The following is an 18,279-nucleotide window of genomic DNA, read 5'->3' on the forward strand; positions in this document are numbered from 1 at the left end:
CCGCCATCATCAGCCCAAGCCCTCACAATCACCACCTCCACCACCGCCAACGCCTCAACCGCAACCTCAACCTCAACCCCGTCACCATCACCCGCTCCGCAGACGCAATGCCTCACGCCCACGAGACGAAACCCCTCTGGCTCATCCAGCCACGCCTCGACGCCGGCGTCTACCGCGACACGCTCATCGGCAGCGTCGTCAAATACCCCGACCTCCCCACCGAGCGCCACATCCCCTACCGCCCTGGCGCCCGCCTGCCGCGCGACATCGTCCCCGGCCTCGACCCCAAGCCCGTGCAGGTCCGCAACGTCAAGTTCTGGACCCGCCGCATCAAGGACGCCGGCGTCTCCGCCTCGCTCAACGAGATCCTCGAGGCGTTCGTCGACCGCGCCAAGGAGGACAGCAGCGAGAAGATGGCCACGGTGGCGAGGATATGGCACATGGATTCGCCGGGCGAAAAGTTCAAGGAGCTGCTCAAGGACAAGGAGTATTTCGAGGAGCTGTTTGAGCTGCTGCGGAGCAACCACGACCAGGGCTACTTCATCACCGACATCGTCACCTTGACGAACATGGAGATTAGCGACTCGACGGGGCGTTCATCGGGGGTTGGTGCGGGTGTCAAGGTCCCCGTCGACCCGTCCTTCAACGTCAACATTGGCGCCGGCGGGCACTTTCAGGTCGTCCGCGAAAAGGGCTACTCGGCGTACTACGAAGAAGAAACCATCGTCTTTCTCGGGTACAGACTCGTCCGGCTGGAAAAGGTAGAGGGCAAGAGGGCCAAGCTGGGGCGCATGTTTCTGGGCCACAAGGCCGGCTTCACCGTGCGCGACGGGTTCGACTACTGGCCGGAGCTGGTGGAGAGGGCTGTCGAGGGCAATGCCGAGCCGTTCCTGTCGGCGCAGACACCGGGTGAGGAGACCAAGGAGCTTGGGGAGGAGGACGCCGAGTATGAGGCCATTGTGGAAGAATTGGGTTATGACTTTGAAGTTGTCGGATGAGGTTTGCAGGTTACAAGCATTTGCATTGGCGTTTGGGATATACCTTCAATCATATAGCGGGCATGGCAGCAGGTACGATGGGTTTAGGGAGCGACCACCTGTATCTGGACCTTCATTGGGTACATGTAGGCTACCTACATGTATCTGTAGTCGGCATCCCGGTTCTGGGAAATAGAGTGAATGTTTTGATGATACTGATGATCCTCTGTGTCTCGTCGATTGATCTTGGTATGGATATAGCCTTCAACTTGATGGATGGCGCTACGGTGCACATGTGGAATTTATCTTGAAGCGTGTGGGCGGCATGGCGGCAGGCTACAATATCAGAGCCACTCGATTTGACCATGATGCAACGAGTCCTGCGCGGCTTCTCTTGGACCAATCAGTTAGTGCTTGATGGGGTAGGTAGCAGAAGAAATCTTGCCGCGGAATTCACACAAGGATCACGTATCACTCACTACCTTACCTTACTCCAAACAACTTCACTCTTCCCAAAAGCTCCCCACCTTCATGACTCTGGCTCCCGGCACAATGGAGCCGAAACTTCATGAACTCGACACAAAGGGGGATACGCTTCTCATTCTCCGCAACGCAAACGCTCCATTTGCTGGTTCTGCACCGTCTAATACCGGTTCGCAACAGAATCGCCCCGCGCTAGTATGGGCCGCTCCCAAGCCAGAGGTGCGAATGAGGCTCTCGGCAAGGCATCTGACGCTGGCCTCTGCGTACTTCCAGAAGCTGACGGCCAACGAATGGAAAGAGACGACAACCGAGGGCGACTACTCTTACGTCGTCAGTGCTGAAGACTGGGACGAGCAAGCGCTTCTTATCTTGATGAAGATCATTCACGGCAAGACGGCAGGCCTATCCATGTCAATGGACCTTGAAACCGTTGCTAAACTCTGCGCCCTGGTCGATTACTACCAATGCCACGAGGCACTCAAGTTCTTTATCCAGTTATGGCTCCCTGGCATCGACAAAGTCTCTTACACCGGGAGAAACCTATTGCTAAGGCTCTCTGTCTCCTGTGTGTATCCGGACGCCCCCACCTTCCAGAGGTTGACGGCCACTTTGATCAAGGAGAGTAAAGGAAATATTGACTCACTGGGCTTGCCAATACCGCTGACGGTAATCAGTAGGTCGCATCTCACGCATACTGTGAGACTCCAGATGGCATAATATCTAACTTTTGGTTCCTAGACGCAATGAACATGCAAAGACAAACCCTCATCAGTAAAATCATTGTTGGCCTCGGCGGACTGGTCAAGGCCGAGTGCTCCGACAATGGTCTCGGGTGCACCTTTGAGTGCTCCTCAGTCTTCATAGGCGCCCTTACCAAGGGCATGGACAAGATGCGACTTTCTCCGGGGCAGCTCCAATTACCGCCGTATACCGACTACAGCCTGGCATCGCTGCAGCAGGGAATCCTCGGGATAAAGGAGCCATCTTGGGATAGATTCTGCGGCAGCAGGAACCACTACAGTTACAGGCAGCCCTGCAGTCTTACTAGCAAGACAAAGCCGATGGTTGACATGTATATCAATCGGGTAGTGGGGCTGGTGCTCAAGGATTACATCAAACGCTCAGTTTGAGAACCATTACTCGCAGCCTACTTACCGTGCCGTATCGAGCTGAACCCTTCTTGAAGAAGATTGGACCATCTGAAGATGAGGTGCCTGCGGGGAAGCTAAGAGGAAAAAGACAAGGGCTCAAACAACAAGGAATAGCAGACCTCACCCAGGTATCAACGATCGATGAGGTGGACATTGACGACTGGCTCCCTAATTAAAAGTAAGTACTTTGAGAAGTCGGGATAGGGCTCCCGAGAAACGAACGATGGGAAGGAAAGATCCGTCATCCAGGACAGGAAAGGAAGAAGAATATCAGCTGGGCAATCTCAAGGTTGACAAAGGCTTGCCGCGCAAGACAGGTAGGATAGAGAAGAAGAAGAGGAGGAGGAGGAGGAGGAGGAGGAGGAGGAGGAGGAGGAGGAGGAGGAGGAGGAGGAGGAGGAGGAGGAGGAGGAGGAGGAGGAGGAGGAGGAGGAGGAGGAGGATAAGAACAGTCTTTTAGTGGGTTAAATTGGTAGTATTCAATCTGATCTTTCTGCCTGAGGAGTGCAAAGCAGGCAGCTATACACTTCCCGTCCGACGCTCCTTTCCCTCGCAGCCATGCACCTGCCGTTTGGTTCCTTCCCTTGCAGTCACCTGCCGGCAGCTGCCAATTCTTTTCTCCTCCAGTGAATGCCCACACTTTTCATCAGGGCATCTTTCCTTCCCTCTTTCTCAATTCCCTTCTTTCTTCCTTTTCTTTGCATCTCGCGACTTAGGTTCTTCGCCATCCAGGAACCCTACAGCTCAACGCCATGGAGCCGAAATTCCACGACCTCGATCCAAACGGAGACACTCTCCTCATACTCCGCAACCCAAATGCCCCATTTCTTGTTCACGCACCGCCTACAAGCCCGCCACAGAAGCGTCCAAAGCTGGAATCGACGTGTGGTGAGCCAGAAGTTCGGATGCGCCTCTCGTCAAAGCACCTTGCGCTGGCATCCGCGTATTTCCAGAAATCGATGGATGGCTTCAAGAATACAACGGCCCAAGGCCAATATTCGTACACAATCAAAACCCAAGATTACGATGAAGAAGCACTACTTATCCTAATGAATCTCTTTCACGGCGAGACGGCAAAGGTGCCTTCGTCAGTGAGCCTCGAGACACTGGCCAAGATAAGCATCATGGTGCACCACTACCAGTGCTATAATGCAGTCAACTTCTTCATGAGGACATGGTTACATCACCTAGGCAAAGTCGCTTCAAAAGGCAGAAATGCGTTGTACAACCTTTGTGTTTCCTGGGTTTTCCAAGATGCCAAAGCCTTCCTGACATCGACAGCCGGTGTCATCAAGACAAGCGAAGGGTCTCTTGATCACATAGGTTTACCAATATCACAGCACGCCATCGGTAAGCCCAAATGGAATCCATGCTTTGAAGATTCAAATGAGGCATGCTGACCAAGTTCATCCATCAGACACCCTTAACGAAAGAAGAGAAGGGCACCTATCCGCCTGTTTCGCTGATCTCGAGAGACTAGTGAAGGAAGAGGCTTCCGCAAAGGGGATTTGTTGTTCATTTGCGTGCTCCTCGATGTACCTTGGGGCGCTCATCAAAAGCCTGAGACTTGACCTCTTCGAGCCTTTCCCAGTAGCGCCGTTCACCGGCTACAGCATGTTATCATTGGATGACGCAATCCTCGAGATTGATCAGCTGCCATTCGACAAAGTTTGCCCGCAGTCAAAACAGTCTTGCTCCAATTGCCACGACTTACGCACCAAATCAAGGAACATCGTTTTTGAACAATATATGAATATCAAAGGGCTAGAACTCAAGGAGTTCTTTAATCTACCAAAGTGAAATCTCGTCGTTCCGCCATCACGCCCCGGCTACTTTGTAAGCCGAGCTCTTGTCTTTCTGGAGGGGTTAGAGCTAGGTGACGAATCTGTCAAAGCCCTGAAAGGTCACAGATGGGATATAGGCAATGACGCTGTAAGGACGAAACGGTCAAGAGTATGGTGGAGAGAATCAAGATCGGAACAAGGGACAAGAATTGTAGGAGACAGACTGACTCACATGTCGATTGTGAGCGTCAGACTGGAATCACAAGAGCACGAAGGAAAGGAGAGGAAATCAGTTCACCGATCAACAAGATCAAGAATAGCAAACGCAATCATCGGCCATTGACAAAGGCAAGCCGAGGCACGCAAGACAGGGCAGCAACATTTGTATGGGCAGATCTAAGCCATGGGACTGTGTAACGGAGAGCGGCTATCCAGTTGACTATTTTTGCTATATTATTCTAGTCTAAGCGACATATCCTTTCAACCACAAGGTAGTTCAAGTCAAAGAGAAGAACTTTAAGCAGCGTCTATCGAAACTCGGGGCTGCAAGATATAGTAGCCCAAACCCCTTCCATTCCAAATCTACAACATTCCCTACCTTACCGCAAACGACCACCCACCCCAACTCTAAAACTCATCTAATACGTCACTCTTACAAGCTCGACAATACACACAAAGTCACCAAATCACCAAATCACCAAATCACAAAGTCACACAATCCAGCTGATATGCACAAAGCTGAAGCTCTTACTATAGAATTCATCAATCGAGGCCCATCTACACCAGAATCTCAACACACTTCTACACCAAAACAAAGCACCTTGCCTCACAACACCCCCCTTTTTCAACACCCTTCGACACAAGTGACCCAATGACAGGTGTTACTCAAAAAAAGCAGACAAAAAAAGCCAAACCAAGATAAAAGGGGAAAAAAACAAGAAAAAACAAATGAAAATTCAAGAGTCGCCGGTGGGGGAGTTTAATTCAACAGAGGTGGTATCATGTCATAGGTAGAGTAGTTTTCTCTTTCATCCATGGGAAAAATTCCACAACAAGAGGAGTGACAGCACAAAAGGAAAAGGAGGTTGGACCTGTTCTGAGGTACTGGAGGAGAGGGGGCCTATAGAACAAAAAAAAAAAGGACAAAAGACAAGAAAATGTCCCCCCCGTTGAATGGTAGATCCCGATGCTATTCCAACTCCCAAGCGCCCACGCAAAGTATGTAACAATGTGTAAAGTGTGTGTGTGTGGATGTGGATGTGGATGTGTGTAGATGTGTGAATGGATGGTTTGGATGTCGTTCAATAAAAGGCCTGCTCATCTTCAGCTGGACGCAGAGGACCCGCTATTTGAGCTCTGGACTGAATCTTCAGATCCCGAGCTGTTACTTCTATCTCGTCGAATGGGGCTCGCGCCCTGCTGTATCGCGTCGCTGTAGCTGGGCACGGGATCCTGGGGAGTAGCGGACTGGCCATGTCCTGCAGGCCGTATTGTCGACGAAGACTCACCCCTGCTGCGCGTCATGACTTGAATCAGAGGGGCGTTTTCGTCCTCGCTGTCTGAGCTGTACCGACGATTGCGGTCGTCCGGGAGGGTTGGACTTGAGTAGTCAGGAGGCGGGTTGGTTGCGTCTTCGAGATGGAGCTCGAGAGGGTTGCCGTTGAGATGCTGTTCCTGCGCAAGCTGCGTGCTGCTGCTAGCCTCACCACCTTCGTCGGATGGCACGAGCTGGGCAAGCGAGATGTCGGTTGGACTCCTGACAGGACCGGGGCTCGTGGGAGGGAGAACCCTGAAATTTCCGCTGCGTGATCGTCCATGCTGAACGCTGAGATCGTTTTCGCCCATCCTAACACTGTAGGGCGTGCCGCTCACGGAGTGTCGATGGGCCCGACCGTGCGAAGAGGTGAAGCCGTCCTTGGTGCCGGTTTCGAGGAGAATGCTGCCCTGCTCAGAGCCGTACGGGGGCGGGGGAGCCAGGCTGCCCGTGACAGGGGCCAGCCCCCATTTCTTGACATTTGCCTCGATGAAGACGAAGCCAGACTGACCAAAATTGACGTGAACAGACGCTGGCCCGTTGGCTCCAATGGCGGGAAAGAAGTTTTGAGACTTTAAGCCGTGGACAACTTCCTCGAGCTTCTTGCCGTTTCGCGTAAAGAAGATGACGCCAGTCCGCGGCCTGTAACCAACGCCGATCACGTCGCCGGGAACAATCTGAGGACCGTACGGGGTTCGACTAAAGGGCTGGTTGTAGTGTCGCGAGCCATTTGAGTGGTATGCAACGGAGTACTTGTGGTAACCTAGAGGAATTTAGCATATCGCAAGGCGACGTCATGGAGACAGAAAAAAAAGAAAACAGAACTCACCAGGAAGTCTAAACAGAGGGTACGGCTTGGTGGCCATGCCAATCGCCACCAGCGTGTTCTCGGCCTTTTCGTAGATCTTGGCCTCCCAGTAGTAGACGTCGTTTTGCTTGGGCACGGGCAGGTTGCTCATGACGGTGCACTCGGAATCGAAGAATTCAATCTCGGTTCGGGCCTGGACGAAGCAGTTTGCAATTTCCAGCTCGGGCTCAAACTCCCAGGCCGACACGCCCTTTTCCTGGATGGCAAGGAACTGCGAGAGGGAAATGTCGGTTTGCGCAGACTCGGGAGGGTTGGCGGTGATGAATGCTATCTCATGGTCAGTACCGTTTGGCCAGGCTAGGACGCGATGCCGCAGAAAAAAGGCGGGAGGGCAGATGGATGCGCGGATGGGCTCGTGGCATACCTTTGGCCCTCAGATACTCTGTCCTGGCCATGTCGTCCATGTTCTCCAGGGCCTCGGCCTCCTCCCTCGCAAACGCCTGCTCGTCGTCATATTCGCCCGGTCGGCCAATGCGGTCGAGGATGATGCGGCCGGAGCCAGCGCAGCCGGACGCCCAGAAGATGAAGATGACGAGGAAGATGAGGACGATGGAGCCAAAGGACGACACGAGGCCGATGATGACGCCCGTCAAGGCGGAGGATGGTGACGTCGTCATTGCGGAGGGTATTTCAACGCAGGCGAGTCGATGCGACAGGCAAAGCAGCAAGAAGCAGCATTCGCTGGCGGCGAAAGAGGACAGAAAGACAAGAAATCAAGACTCCGAGGAGCCAGACTGACGAGACCGGCGTCTCCGCCGCGATCGCGGCCCTGCGAGCGTTCTGACTGCGTCTGGTGAGGAGGCTGCGGGGGAGAGGAATGGATGATGCTCCCAAAGCCGATCTGCCGTCGAGGGCGCAGATCCAGAGGAAAATCGGCCGTAGGTGCGGCGGCAAAAGCAGTAATCGAGAGTCGTCGCTTGTTAAGAAGGTTCACGCAGAAAACAGGAAGAAATGCAAATGAGGTTTGTCGTCGGACCGTTCCGGAGCAGCCGCTGCCAGAGGGCGAAAAGAACAGCAGTTGGGTGGTGGTGGATGGTTGATGGGGGAAGATGGATCAGATGGCGTTTTGGGCGAGACAGACTGACTGACAGACACTCGGACACTCGCCACAGCCGCTGGAGGCGACTCGCCCGGGCTTTATCAGGTCGGGTGGGAGTCGAGCACTGTGCTGTGCTGCGCTGTGCTGCGGTGCTGTGCCTGCTGCAGAGGGCGGCACGGGCTTGCAGGTCCACTGTCTGGTGCTTCAACCCGCACGACCGGGACGCTGTTGCGGCACTGTTCGAAACTGTTCTAGCAGCCACTAGACCGGCAGCAGCTAGGTAGGTGGTGTACAAGGCCTGAAGGCTGCAGAGGTTCAAGGGCCAAGAGCCGCTAGCAGTCCAGTGCAGTACAACCTCGCCGTAGCACAAGCGAAGCTGAGGGAATATTAACGAGGCAAAGGACGATGATGTCTGAGATATGCTGGAACCCAGCAGAGGAGCAGAAAAGGGGAGTGTGTGTTCAAACAAAAGGAGTCTGCGAGTCAATTTCAAGAGCCGAAGAGAGATGAATATTAAGCTCCGTTCTCCTGGAGGATGAAGCAGATTGTGTGCAAGACTGGTGTTGTTCATGGAGAAGAGTGCTCGTGATGTTGCCTGTTTTGGGCAAAGAGGGAACAGAACAGACGAACAGACGAACAGACGGACAAAGAAGAAGAACAGAGAGGGCTGGCTGGGCTCATTGACCGCGTCGCAAGGGCTTCAAAGCTGCGGGGGCCGCATGCTGCCGTTTTGCTGTCGGGTGGAATAGCTGCGAATCTGGGCGGCTCGTCAGGGCCAGGATGGACGAAGGAAATGGAAACCTCAGGGCGGCTGCGGAGGTATTCGGTACCTTGCCCGCGACAAAGACAGTACTCATCTGCGCATCTACTTCAGATAGAGTTTACGTGGCAGAAGTGGTAGATTGATCATCTGCGTCACGGGGACGCTCAAGTACCGACATGGCTGCAGAGTCCCTGGCATTGGAGTTGCGGGTACTTGCACTTCGCTTGTTGTTGGGGTCAGGGTTGTCAGGTAATCCCTCGAGGTGCCTGGACGGACTGTGTGACGCAATGCGGGTTCATGACCCGACAGGGCAGCCATCAGCACCAGCACCAGCATCAGCAAAGGCAAGGCAAGGCAGCCTCGTGCGCGACCATTGTGAACAATTTGGAACCAGACAGCTCCAGCTCGCACACAGTACATACGTACCAGACAATTCCCAGCTCCAAACCCATCGCATCTCTTGCATAAGTATCACCTCAATCCCGATGAAACAACATCCAGAAAATCAATCAATCCCTTTCGTTTCGACCCATGCAACCTAGAGCAGCACCAAACAAGCTCTCCCCTTGAACCACCTCGGCGCCTATGTATGTACATCCATACGCAGAACCGTCCAAAAGGGCAGAAGAAATCCCTGCAGTTTCACCCCCTTCCAGCCCGCGACGAGTTTCAAAAACCCTCTTTATGCTTGTATCGTATCGCCTCAGGGCTGTAACTGTCAATGCAACCCCGGGTGGGCTTACATATTCGTGCCATTGGGAACCATGCAATTCACTGAGCATGGGGTGTGATGGTCTATGAATAGCTCGTAGCCGCGTCTGCTTGTACGGCAACAACACGACGTTGAAAGCTGACCTTCCTCTTCTTTCGTGGGATATCGAGGTAAGATGAGGTCGACAACAGATTAGCAAATAAGCGCCCCCAAATCACAAACCTGATGAACAGGAGCGCCGTCTAAGACGCATCTCTCGAAAAACTCCAGTATACGAAGCATGCAGGTGCGTCATTAAAACGGGAGCAGACCAAAAACACGGAAAAGAAACGGACACTGTGAACACTTGTTGGTTCCTGGATCGAAAAGTAAAAGCGCCTCGTTGTGATGATAATCTCCGTATTACGCGTACGCGTAAGATGCGGCTTGGATATATAGTATTGCCACCAGCTAGCATGATAGGAGAAAGGGACGTATCATAAGTGACTTTCATCTTGGAGATATCAGAAGCCTCATGTTATCTCAAAGACTACCAAGAATTTGTTGACTTGGGCAGTCCAACTCATACCTACTTGACGTGGAAGAGCCATATTGCATGTACCTAGGGAAGATGGAGCGTGTTGACAACTCGTCAAGCCATTTTATAAACTATTGCATATCATTCATACAAGTACCGACATCGTAAAGCTACCTAGCAAACATAACCATCTTCACTCGTCGCCTTCTTGACCGCAAGTCATGCTCATAAAGGCGTTTGCATAACAAAAGAAAGGCAACCATACCAACCCGCCTCCAATCCATCAATCATCAAACCAACGATACCGCGCCAACAAAAGCAGCAGAGACGCATTCATCGCAAGAAACCTCCAGCGTCATCTCGTATAACCCTCCGTCCTTACCAACATCAACCCATCAAACCAGCCTCATCGAAGCCAGTTATATCAGGCTCGATATCCACCCTACAGATCAGTCTCCTCCGTATTTCCCCTCCGATACCCACTCTTGCTCCTCCTCGCCCTCCTCTCCTCCCTCTCCCTCCTCCTCTGCTCCTTCAGCTCCGGCAGAGGATGGTGATAGCTCTTGGTCCCCAGCTCGCTATCCTCCTCGGGAATGCTGCTCTCCCCCAGCGTCGTCGACCCGCCGCCGCTCCCCGACCCCGAGAGCAGGCTCTCGCTCAGCTCGCTGTTCGTCACCGCCCCGGCAGCCCTCTGGTACCCGAAATCCCGCTGAGCAATCTTGTCCGCGGCCCTCAGCCTGCGTGCCTCCGCGCGCAGCCTCTCCGCCTCCCGATTCTCCCTCCGGTCCGCAGTCGAGTACACCTTCCGAATCCCGCTCTTGGCCGGCTTCTTCTCGGGCGATGAAGCCTCCGTAGCAGCAGCAGCAGCAGTAGGAGCAGAAGTCTTGGTAGGCGACGACGTAGGCGTGGGCTCCTGGTGCAGAAGCAGCTCCGACGTGGCCCCCACCGAGGACTCGGCGGCATTCGTCGACCCTTCCCACTCAGACCCCTCAGCCTCCTTGTTGATGCCGCCGACGCGGGCAGCCTTTTCGTGGCGGTAGCTGCGCAGGAGCTTCTTGGCCTCGCGCTCGGCCTTTTCGTCCACGACGCCCTCAAACGCCGTCGTCGCCGACGATGCCTCTGCGCCCTTGCCCTTGTCGCCGCGCCGCTTCCTGCGCTCCGCGTCGCGCGCCTCGCGCTTCTTCTTGCGCTTCTCGCGCGCAAAGATGTCGCTCGCACCGGCCGTGATGCCCGTCAAGTATGTGCTGTCCGTAATGGCCGTGCGCCTATCGTCGTCGTCGTCGTGATCATCGTCGTCATAACGCTTGTACACGCTGCCGCCGCCCAAATCAGTCGACTCGGTGGCGCCCGAGAGAAGCGTGCCGTTGGGCCCCTTGCGGCGCAGCACCGTGGACTTGTAGTCGTCCCAGTCGTGGTCGTTGAAGTAGATGCCGCCGTTCTTGGCGTAGAAGAAGAACCAAATGCCCGTGACGACGAAGCCGACGCCGATGAGCGCAAAGAGGAAGAAGAAGCCCGCGTTGTTGATGTCGTGCGGGTCGAGCACGCCCTTGGACGGGTCAACGGTGCGCTTCGACAGCCGGGCCATGAGGCGCGCGCCCTCGACGAGGGGCCCGTCCGCGGGGAACCGGTCGGTGTCGAGGAAGTCGACGGTCGGCGTGCCGGTGCTCGCCGCCACCGCCGGCGCCATGGTTTGCGATGGAAGGTTACTTTTTTGGCCGAGGTGTTGGAATGCGGGAGTGTCTCGAGAGAGAGAGAGAGAGATGGAGGTGCTTAGGCGGAGTTGAGATATGGGACGATGTCGTCGTCAACCAGCCACCGCCTTTTGCAGTCCTCAGTACCTCTAATCGTGGCCCGAGAGATGAAGAGTGCCAGCAAGCAGAGATTGTCCCACTGTCTCAGGAGTTAAACAAATGGAATCGATATCGTCACCACTTCAGGAACCAAACATTTGAAGAAACGGGGGAAAGAAAACACACACAAGCGCTAAGGAGAAAACAGAGGCGCAGAGCTGGTGTGTGCAGCTGAACCGGGGGGGCGGCGGCTGCGCGGTTCAGGTTCCTCCAGAAACCACGAAAATAACCTGGTGGCTGGGGGGGTGTCGCGTTAGCAGCTGCAACCAATCATCTTGGATTCTGCATGCATGGCAGAGGTGCTCACTACCTAGGTACCTACAACATTGACAGTCTTTCTGCGAATGAGATGCCGCCTTTTCTGTTGCTCAAAGGTGAATACAACTGGGATAAAGAGCGTCTGCAGCACCCTCAACAATAAGTGCCCTTCACGCCTCTACCATCTCCTCCAATTCTCCCCTCATCGCAACACCAGCAAAAGGTCAATCAAGAGGAGTTACATGGAACGTCCAGAGTAAACACACCGAAAGCCGCCCAACCCAGCAACGCCCCACACTCCTCCCCATCTCTCCAATCAACTCCACTCCTCCCGTCAAAGTGGACCTACAGAGCGTTTCCCACTTTAGCAATTTCTGGGCCTCTAGCATCTCGATTCAGAAGTCCTGCGTCGTCAGCTCACTCATTCACTCACTCATTCACTCTCTCATTCATCGCATCTCATCTCATCATGGATATATCTCATTCCAACCACTCCCCAAGTAAAGCACCTTGCCTCTTTGTACTACTTCTCATGATGTCGTGCTAATAAACCTAGTTAGTACTCCTGAATGAGATGGAGTGCATGTGAGATTCACTTCAATGGATGAGTTGCACCACAGAAGGCTTGAGATTAGTATAAGAATTATATTACACTGTGATCCACATCTAGCCTACGTGGAGGCTTCTCAGCTCGTCTTCCTGTATGATTCACCGCCTTTGGTCTGGCTCCCTGCATGAAAGACGAGCATACAAAAGTCATGTATTTCATGCAGTGTTGCTCCATGCCTGTGGATTTCAACATGACACGCATTTCACTCATTATGCCCCCCAAATACGGAAAGACAGCTATTAGCAATCATAGACTCTTCATTATAGCACCGCAAATACAACAAAAACGACGCAATGAAACAGCACTCATGATAAACCAATCGATATCGTCATTATATCCAAGAAAACACTTTTAGTTCGTCATCAGGTCATGAAAGAGCCGTGTCAATCCCTCCGCATACCTCCGACAGCACGCTATCCAAACACCCCAATAGCCTGTCTACATACCACATCGCCTTCCTTGCAGCATCCTGTCTCTCATCCGTCGTATCACGTCCTCCTCGAGCCATGCATGCATGCACCTCCTCGCATTATGCGTGCTAGCCCACAAAGGTAAGCCGTGAGGGGTATCAGAGAGTCCGGCTCGAGTGCACGTGGCCGCAAGTCGCAGCCCTCTTCTTGCCAGACGGAGAGAGAAAAAAAGAGCTCCGTGTCTCGGAAGGATGAAAAAGTCGGAGCAGGGTGAGCGAACAGCATGCCAGTGGAAGGTCAAGAGTGCCCCTCGTGTACGGCAGAGGGAGTGAAGGGGGTGTGAACCCCCGTTGCTCGTACATTCTATCGCTTTCGTAACATTGGTGAGAAAACGAATAAATCAAACAACTCGATATTGTCTCGAAAACCAAGGTCGCTAGAGTAAAAAGACTGAGATTGGCCGGACCCAAAGAGAGACCGACCTCGACTCGTCATGTCCAGAGGCTGGATGGCTAGGGAGACGGCAGTGTCTGAATGCGGTTCAAGTCCAAGCCGACACGACACAACCATCGGAGCGGTGCCATCTCCCATGCGGCAAGGACGGAGGTTTTCGGACCAGGTTGCCTCCATGCTTGCCCGATCCATCCCAATTCTCACCGACACTCTTTGCAGGCGGTGCAGTGCTCACGCAGAAGATGAAATGAGTAAAGAGAAAGAAAAAAAAAAAGAGAGAAAAGATTATGGAAGAAATGAGATATAATGAACCCATAAACCGTGTATCATATCTGCCCATAAATGCGCACAATATCCTTCCCATCGTTAACTATTTTGGGGGTATCAGAATGTTTTGCCGCCATGAAATGGCACCAGGGTATATGAACCACCAAGACAAGCACAGGATGTGAAGGAAGAGAAGAGAAGTAAAGGAAAATGGAAACAAAGTTGTCAAGAAATGGTAAAACGCGGAAATAAAGCAGGATGGAGAAACTCAAAGGTGAGAACTCCTTCGGTTCGTAATTCCAAAAGAGGTTAAAGAAAATGCTCGACATCGCCGCATGTCGACATCGAAGCAAGACAATAGAAAGAAGCACTTTTTCATCATGGCGTAAATCGTCAATTAAGTTCGTGAACCGTCATGTGGCGTCATGTGGTCATTGGTCGTCAAAACGTTCAATAAAAGTTGGAAGCAGCAAGAGACGGGTCGTAGGGAGCGTATTTGGGGGCCTCGTATTCATAGTGCTCGGGCTCATCATACGGCACATGCTCGTAGGGGGCGTGCAGCGGAGCGTAAATACGGCTGTGGACGTCGGATTGACTGGCTGCGCGGGGGCGATGGGGCAGCGCCTTGCGTTCCATGCGAGAGCTGCGGGCATCGTCGAGCTGGTAGACGGTGCTCTCCTTGTCGCTGCCGGCTCGGGAATGGCCCATGGCTCCGGATCCAGGCCCGGCGCCGGCGCCTCGGTTGCTGCTGAAGGTGATCTCGCCTCCATCGCACTCGATCTGGGCTCCGGGAACCTTGACCACGGCCTGGCCAGAGACCTTGATGGTGAAATCGTCGTTGTGGGCTGCCGACGACTGCGTGGTGAGGCCGGTGGTGTGGCTTCGCTTGTAGTCGCTCTCGTCGTGGCTGCCGCTGCTCCTGGTGGATCGGCTGCTGGCCAGCTCCCCACGCTTGGACGCCTTGCGCAGCGTCTCGGCGGTCAGGGGCATCGGCGTGCCGCCGCTCACATCCTCCTGGTAGCGCAGAGCATCAAAGTACCTGTTGTCGTCCTCGAGGCTGACGCCGCCAGACTCCTGGGGGCCGGGCCCGTACATGGATGCGCGGCGGCCTCGGTTACCGGCAGGAACAATGTCGTAGCCATTTTGATCATAGGCAACGGAGCTGCTGCGACGCTGACGAGTCAGGGCATTGCGGCGCTGGTTGTGAGGGACGTCTTGGTAGTATTCCTCTTCGTCGAGGAAGTCGTCGTCATAGTCCTGCTGGTCGACAAAGCCCACAGACCGGCGGTGCGAGGGGGGCGGCGGCCGTTGCTGGGCTGGGCGGGACTGCGGGCGCTCTCGAAGCTGCTCTCGGATGTGCTCCCGTGCCTGTTCTCGCAGGTGCTCGCGCGGCGCCTCCCGCGGTGCCTCACGCGCTGGCGGAGGCTTGAAGCCGCCCGCGGTTGGCCGCGCCGACTGGGTACGCTTGGGGGCGAACTCGGGAGGCGGCATCTTCTTGCGTTCCTCAAGCGGCAGCGGCGGCGGCGCCTTCTTTGCACGGGAAGGACGGCGGGCATGCTTCTGAGGCTGCTCCTCCTCATAGTCGCCATAGTCGTTGTCAAAGTAGCCGATGGCCTCGGGGGGAGAACCAAAGCCCATGGCGGAAGCAGGCCGGCCAAACTCATCGAAATGACGCCCGTATTGGTCTCGTGGAGGCGGTGGGCCCATGGGGCCATCGAAGAAGGGAGGCGGGCCCATGCCCATGGGAGACGGCGGCGGCATGCCAGGATGCATTTGGGGCCCGCCAGGGAACATGGGAGGCGGCGGCGGGAAGTTGCCAAATGCCCCCGGAGGAGGGGGCAGAGGCGGGTGAGGTCCAGCCCAGCCCATGTCCAGAGGGGGCCGTGGGGGCTGGCCGGCATAGTAGCTCGCAGGACGAGTGTTGGCACGGGGTCGCTGGCCAGACACGGCAGGCTGCTGGACGCCGTACGCGGCCGGGTCCTCGACTTGACCTCTCCGGTAGGCAGCCTGAGAGACGACGGGCTGGGAGGCGGCGTGCTTGGGGGGACCGGGCCGGGACTTCTTCTGGCCCCTGGCGTCTCTGAGGTCTCTGATGTCTCGGGGATCCCTGGGCTCCCTCAGGTCTCTGAGGTCCCTTGGGTCTCGGTCCCTTGGCTGAGGCCGGGGCCTCCTGTGGCTGTCGTCGTCTCTGGGCTTCCTCTCCCGCCTCTGGTGGTGGTCACGATCAAGGGCTCTGTGGTCGCGGGGGCCACGAGCGTCTCGAGAATCGCGGGGGTCGCGGCGGTGATGGTCTCGATCCTGGTGCGACAGGCGTCGATGGTCAGCGGGCACAGGCCTCATCTTGTCCCTGCGGACGGGTGCGGGCGTGGTGTCGGAGTCGGAGAGGCTGCTGCTGCTCGAGGCCGTCTCGTCCTCAGAGTCGGAGTCTGGCAGGACTCGGCCGCCTCGAGGCTTGCCGGTGTTGGATCGCTCAGGGCTTCTGGGCGCCTCTGAGCGGGCGTAACGGCGGGTGCTCTCGACGCCGATGGTGCTGCCGATGTCCTCATCGACGTCCTCGACGTAGCCGACCATGGACTTGTCAGGCATGGTGAAGCTGGATGTGTGATGGTAGATGGATGGTGAGAGGGAAACAGAGATTGTAGGGGCAAGGAAGCCGCACCAAGGCGGGGGTCGGGTTCGCTCGCGTCGCTGCTGAGAGCGCAGCTGTCCGCATCAACGAGTGCGGCGTTCTAGGCAGCGACCAGGTAGCAAGCAGTCAATCAGGCGGTGACAATCGGGTGTTGATAGACGGGGGGGTCCGTATCGATTAGCGCATGGATCCAAGCTCAGAAGACCCGATGCCGATAGCAAACGGCGATCAGTCGCGGATGAGGAAGAAACAACGGCTGGCGGGCGCTGTGTGAGAAGCGTAGTGATAAGGTCAGGTAGGTAGGTGATGTTGATGATGAGAGCGAGATGAGACGGGGAACCCCTCTCTGAGAGCGAAGGGCCAGGATAATAAAGGATGAAAACCCAGCAACAGGATTTTTTCTCTCTCTTCGTCTTTCTTGCGCCTGCAGCAGCAAAAAAATGACGGGGAGACCAACGGACAGCGCAGTAGCGGCTGCGTCGAGGTTTTAACAGCCCGTCGTCGCTGATCCAATGGCCGCAAAGTGTGTGCAGAGGACAGACTTGAGCGTGTACAAGGGGGGGGAGGGACGACAAGTGAGGGGTGCGAAGATGAAGGTTAGGTGCAGTAGTTGTAGGTACATGGAGGTCGGGTTTGCGTGTGTAAGTGCGAGATGGGCGGCATCTCGGGGGGGGGTGGCCAGAGGGCTTGCAAGGGCTGGAGGGGTGCCGTAGGGAGGGGTAGCGGCGCTGGAGGGCGGCAGGGGGGGTTTGCTCTAGGGGCTCATGCGCTGTCGCTGCACTGGATCTGGCGCTGTGTGGCCGTGCGGAGGGGCACTGTGCCGGCGACGGGCAGCCGACGAAGACTGAGCGGGAAGCGGGCAGTTGATCTGGGCTGTGAAAAAGGGCGGACGACCAGAGCATGTACCTTGGACTGGTGATGCTTGGGCAGCGAAGGTCAGTACTAGCTGTTGATGTTGTTGTTGTCTGAGCGGTCTGTGCGAGGCGACGCAAGGGAGAGGCTTCGATAGACGAGGCAGATCCGTGATTCGACGGCGACGAGGGCAACGAGCACTGGGCAGATGGTGGTGTGTTTACGTCTCCAGTCTGCAGTCGCACAGCGCTGGAAATATCGCGCGACATGGCATCACTGGATCCTGGCCGCTGCTTACGGGATATCGTCCTTTTTACACGTACCTAAGGTAACTTGCAAGGTTGCTTGTTTATATCTCGCACATTCAATGGCGGAGTGCGAACGCCTTGCTTGACCTTCTCTGCTGGTGGTGGTGATGATATCGTAATATTACTGCTACATAGGAACGGCACTGATGGAGACATTTGATGTATCGTCGACGTCTCCCGTCTGGCTCTGCATGGCGGGATATCCCTCTCTCTCCCCACCCTGACGGATTGATGGACGATGGCCCCAGACACACTCCGGAGCTTCTTTCGCTCCTTTGCACGAGCTCGTCGGCTTTCGTTTTACCTTTTTTTTGCTCTGCTCCATCTGCTCTCCTAGTGCATGGATACTACATAGGTGTACATACATACATGGTAGATAGAGCGCAGTGCAGCGGCAGCCATTGACCCGCCTGACCCCTCTAGCGGCGCCTTTGGCTCGCAAACTCCAGTCGTCTCGACGAGGGCGGAGGTGCCGCACCACCAGATCGCCGAGCCCAGAGCAACATGCGATAGCGACTGGCGAATGAGAAGCGCGAGACGGGCAGCAGTCGAGGGCGCGGGGGGGGTTTGGACTTAATGAGGATGAGCAGGACTTTGGGAAGAAGAAGGGGGGAGAGAGGGAAGAAGGAGGGGGGGCAGGCGAGGGGTTCAAGACACTGGAAATGGCGAATATTGAGAGTCGCATGCCAGATGTCGGCTTTGTGTCTGGCGTCGCATCGTGTACAAACTCCTTCCTACCTATAGAGGCAGCATATGTATGCAGCTCCGTATGCCGAAACGATCTGGCTAGGGGATATGGAATTCCAAAGCGCCT

At 55.2% G+C, this 18,279-nt stretch overlaps 4 protein-coding genes across 4 annotated transcripts; 1 reads left to right on the plus strand and 3 right to left on the minus strand.

The window, feature by feature from the left end:
* Positions 1-1,529: 1,529 nt before the first annotated feature.
* Positions 1,530-2,590, plus strand: TRIREDRAFT_66329 (uncharacterized protein; the record flags this gene model as incomplete). The annotated part of the gene is made up of 2 exons (XM_006967579.1): positions 1,530-2,133; positions 2,199-2,590. 2 exons carry the CDS (start codon positions 1,530-1,532, stop codon positions 2,588-2,590), a joined length of 996 nt encoding a protein of 331 aa, XP_006967641.1.
* A 3,109-nt stretch (positions 2,591-5,699) lies between these two features.
* TRIREDRAFT_50625 (uncharacterized protein) lies at positions 5,700-7,798 on the minus strand. Its single transcript, XM_006967650.1, has 3 exons — positions 7,162-7,798; positions 6,759-7,064; positions 5,700-6,692 (listed from the first exon to the last, which is right to left on the minus strand). Exons 1-3 carry the CDS (start codon positions 7,412-7,414, stop codon positions 5,719-5,721), a joined length of 1,533 nt encoding a protein of 510 aa, XP_006967712.1. The 5' UTR covers positions 7,415-7,798; the 3' UTR covers positions 5,700-5,718.
* Positions 7,799-10,270: 2,472 nt separating this feature from the next.
* Positions 10,271-11,413, minus strand: TRIREDRAFT_66438 (uncharacterized protein; the record flags this gene model as incomplete). Its single annotated transcript, XM_006967651.1, has 1 exon — positions 10,271-11,413. The coding sequence occupies one exon, from the start codon at positions 11,411-11,413 to the stop codon at positions 10,271-10,273; it is 1,143 nt and encodes a 380-aa protein (XP_006967713.1).
* Positions 11,414-14,126: 2,713 nt separating this feature from the next.
* TRIREDRAFT_123130 (uncharacterized protein) lies at positions 14,127-16,560 on the minus strand (the record flags this gene model as incomplete). The annotated part of the gene is made up of 1 exon (XM_006967652.1): positions 14,127-16,560. The coding sequence occupies exon 1, from the start codon at positions 16,260-16,262 to the stop codon at positions 14,127-14,129; it is 2,136 nt and encodes a 711-aa protein (XP_006967714.1). The 5' UTR covers positions 16,263-16,560.
* Positions 16,561-18,279: the final 1,719 nt, after the last annotated feature.

The sequence above is a fragment of the Trichoderma reesei genome (assembly GCF_000167675.1).
Source record: "Trichoderma reesei QM6a unplaced genomic scaffold TRIREscaffold_18, whole genome shotgun sequence".
Classification (NCBI taxonomy): domain Eukaryota; kingdom Fungi; phylum Ascomycota; class Sordariomycetes; order Hypocreales; family Hypocreaceae; genus Trichoderma; species Trichoderma reesei.

Excerpts from the sequence above, each read along its gene's own strand:
- TRIREDRAFT_50625 (XM_006967650.1), bottom strand. The coding sequence starts at position 7,414 with ATGACGACGTCACCATCCTCCGCCTTGACGGGCGTCATCATCGGCCTC. Across the intron at positions 7,065-7,161 it reads AGAGTATCTGAGGGCCAAAG|CATTCATCACCGCCAACCCT; the intron begins GTATGCCACGAG and ends ACCATGAGATAG. Across the intron at positions 6,693-6,758 it reads CCCTCTGTTTAGACTTCCTG|GTTACCACAAGTACTCCGTT; the intron begins GTGAGTTCTGTT and ends AAATTCCTCTAG.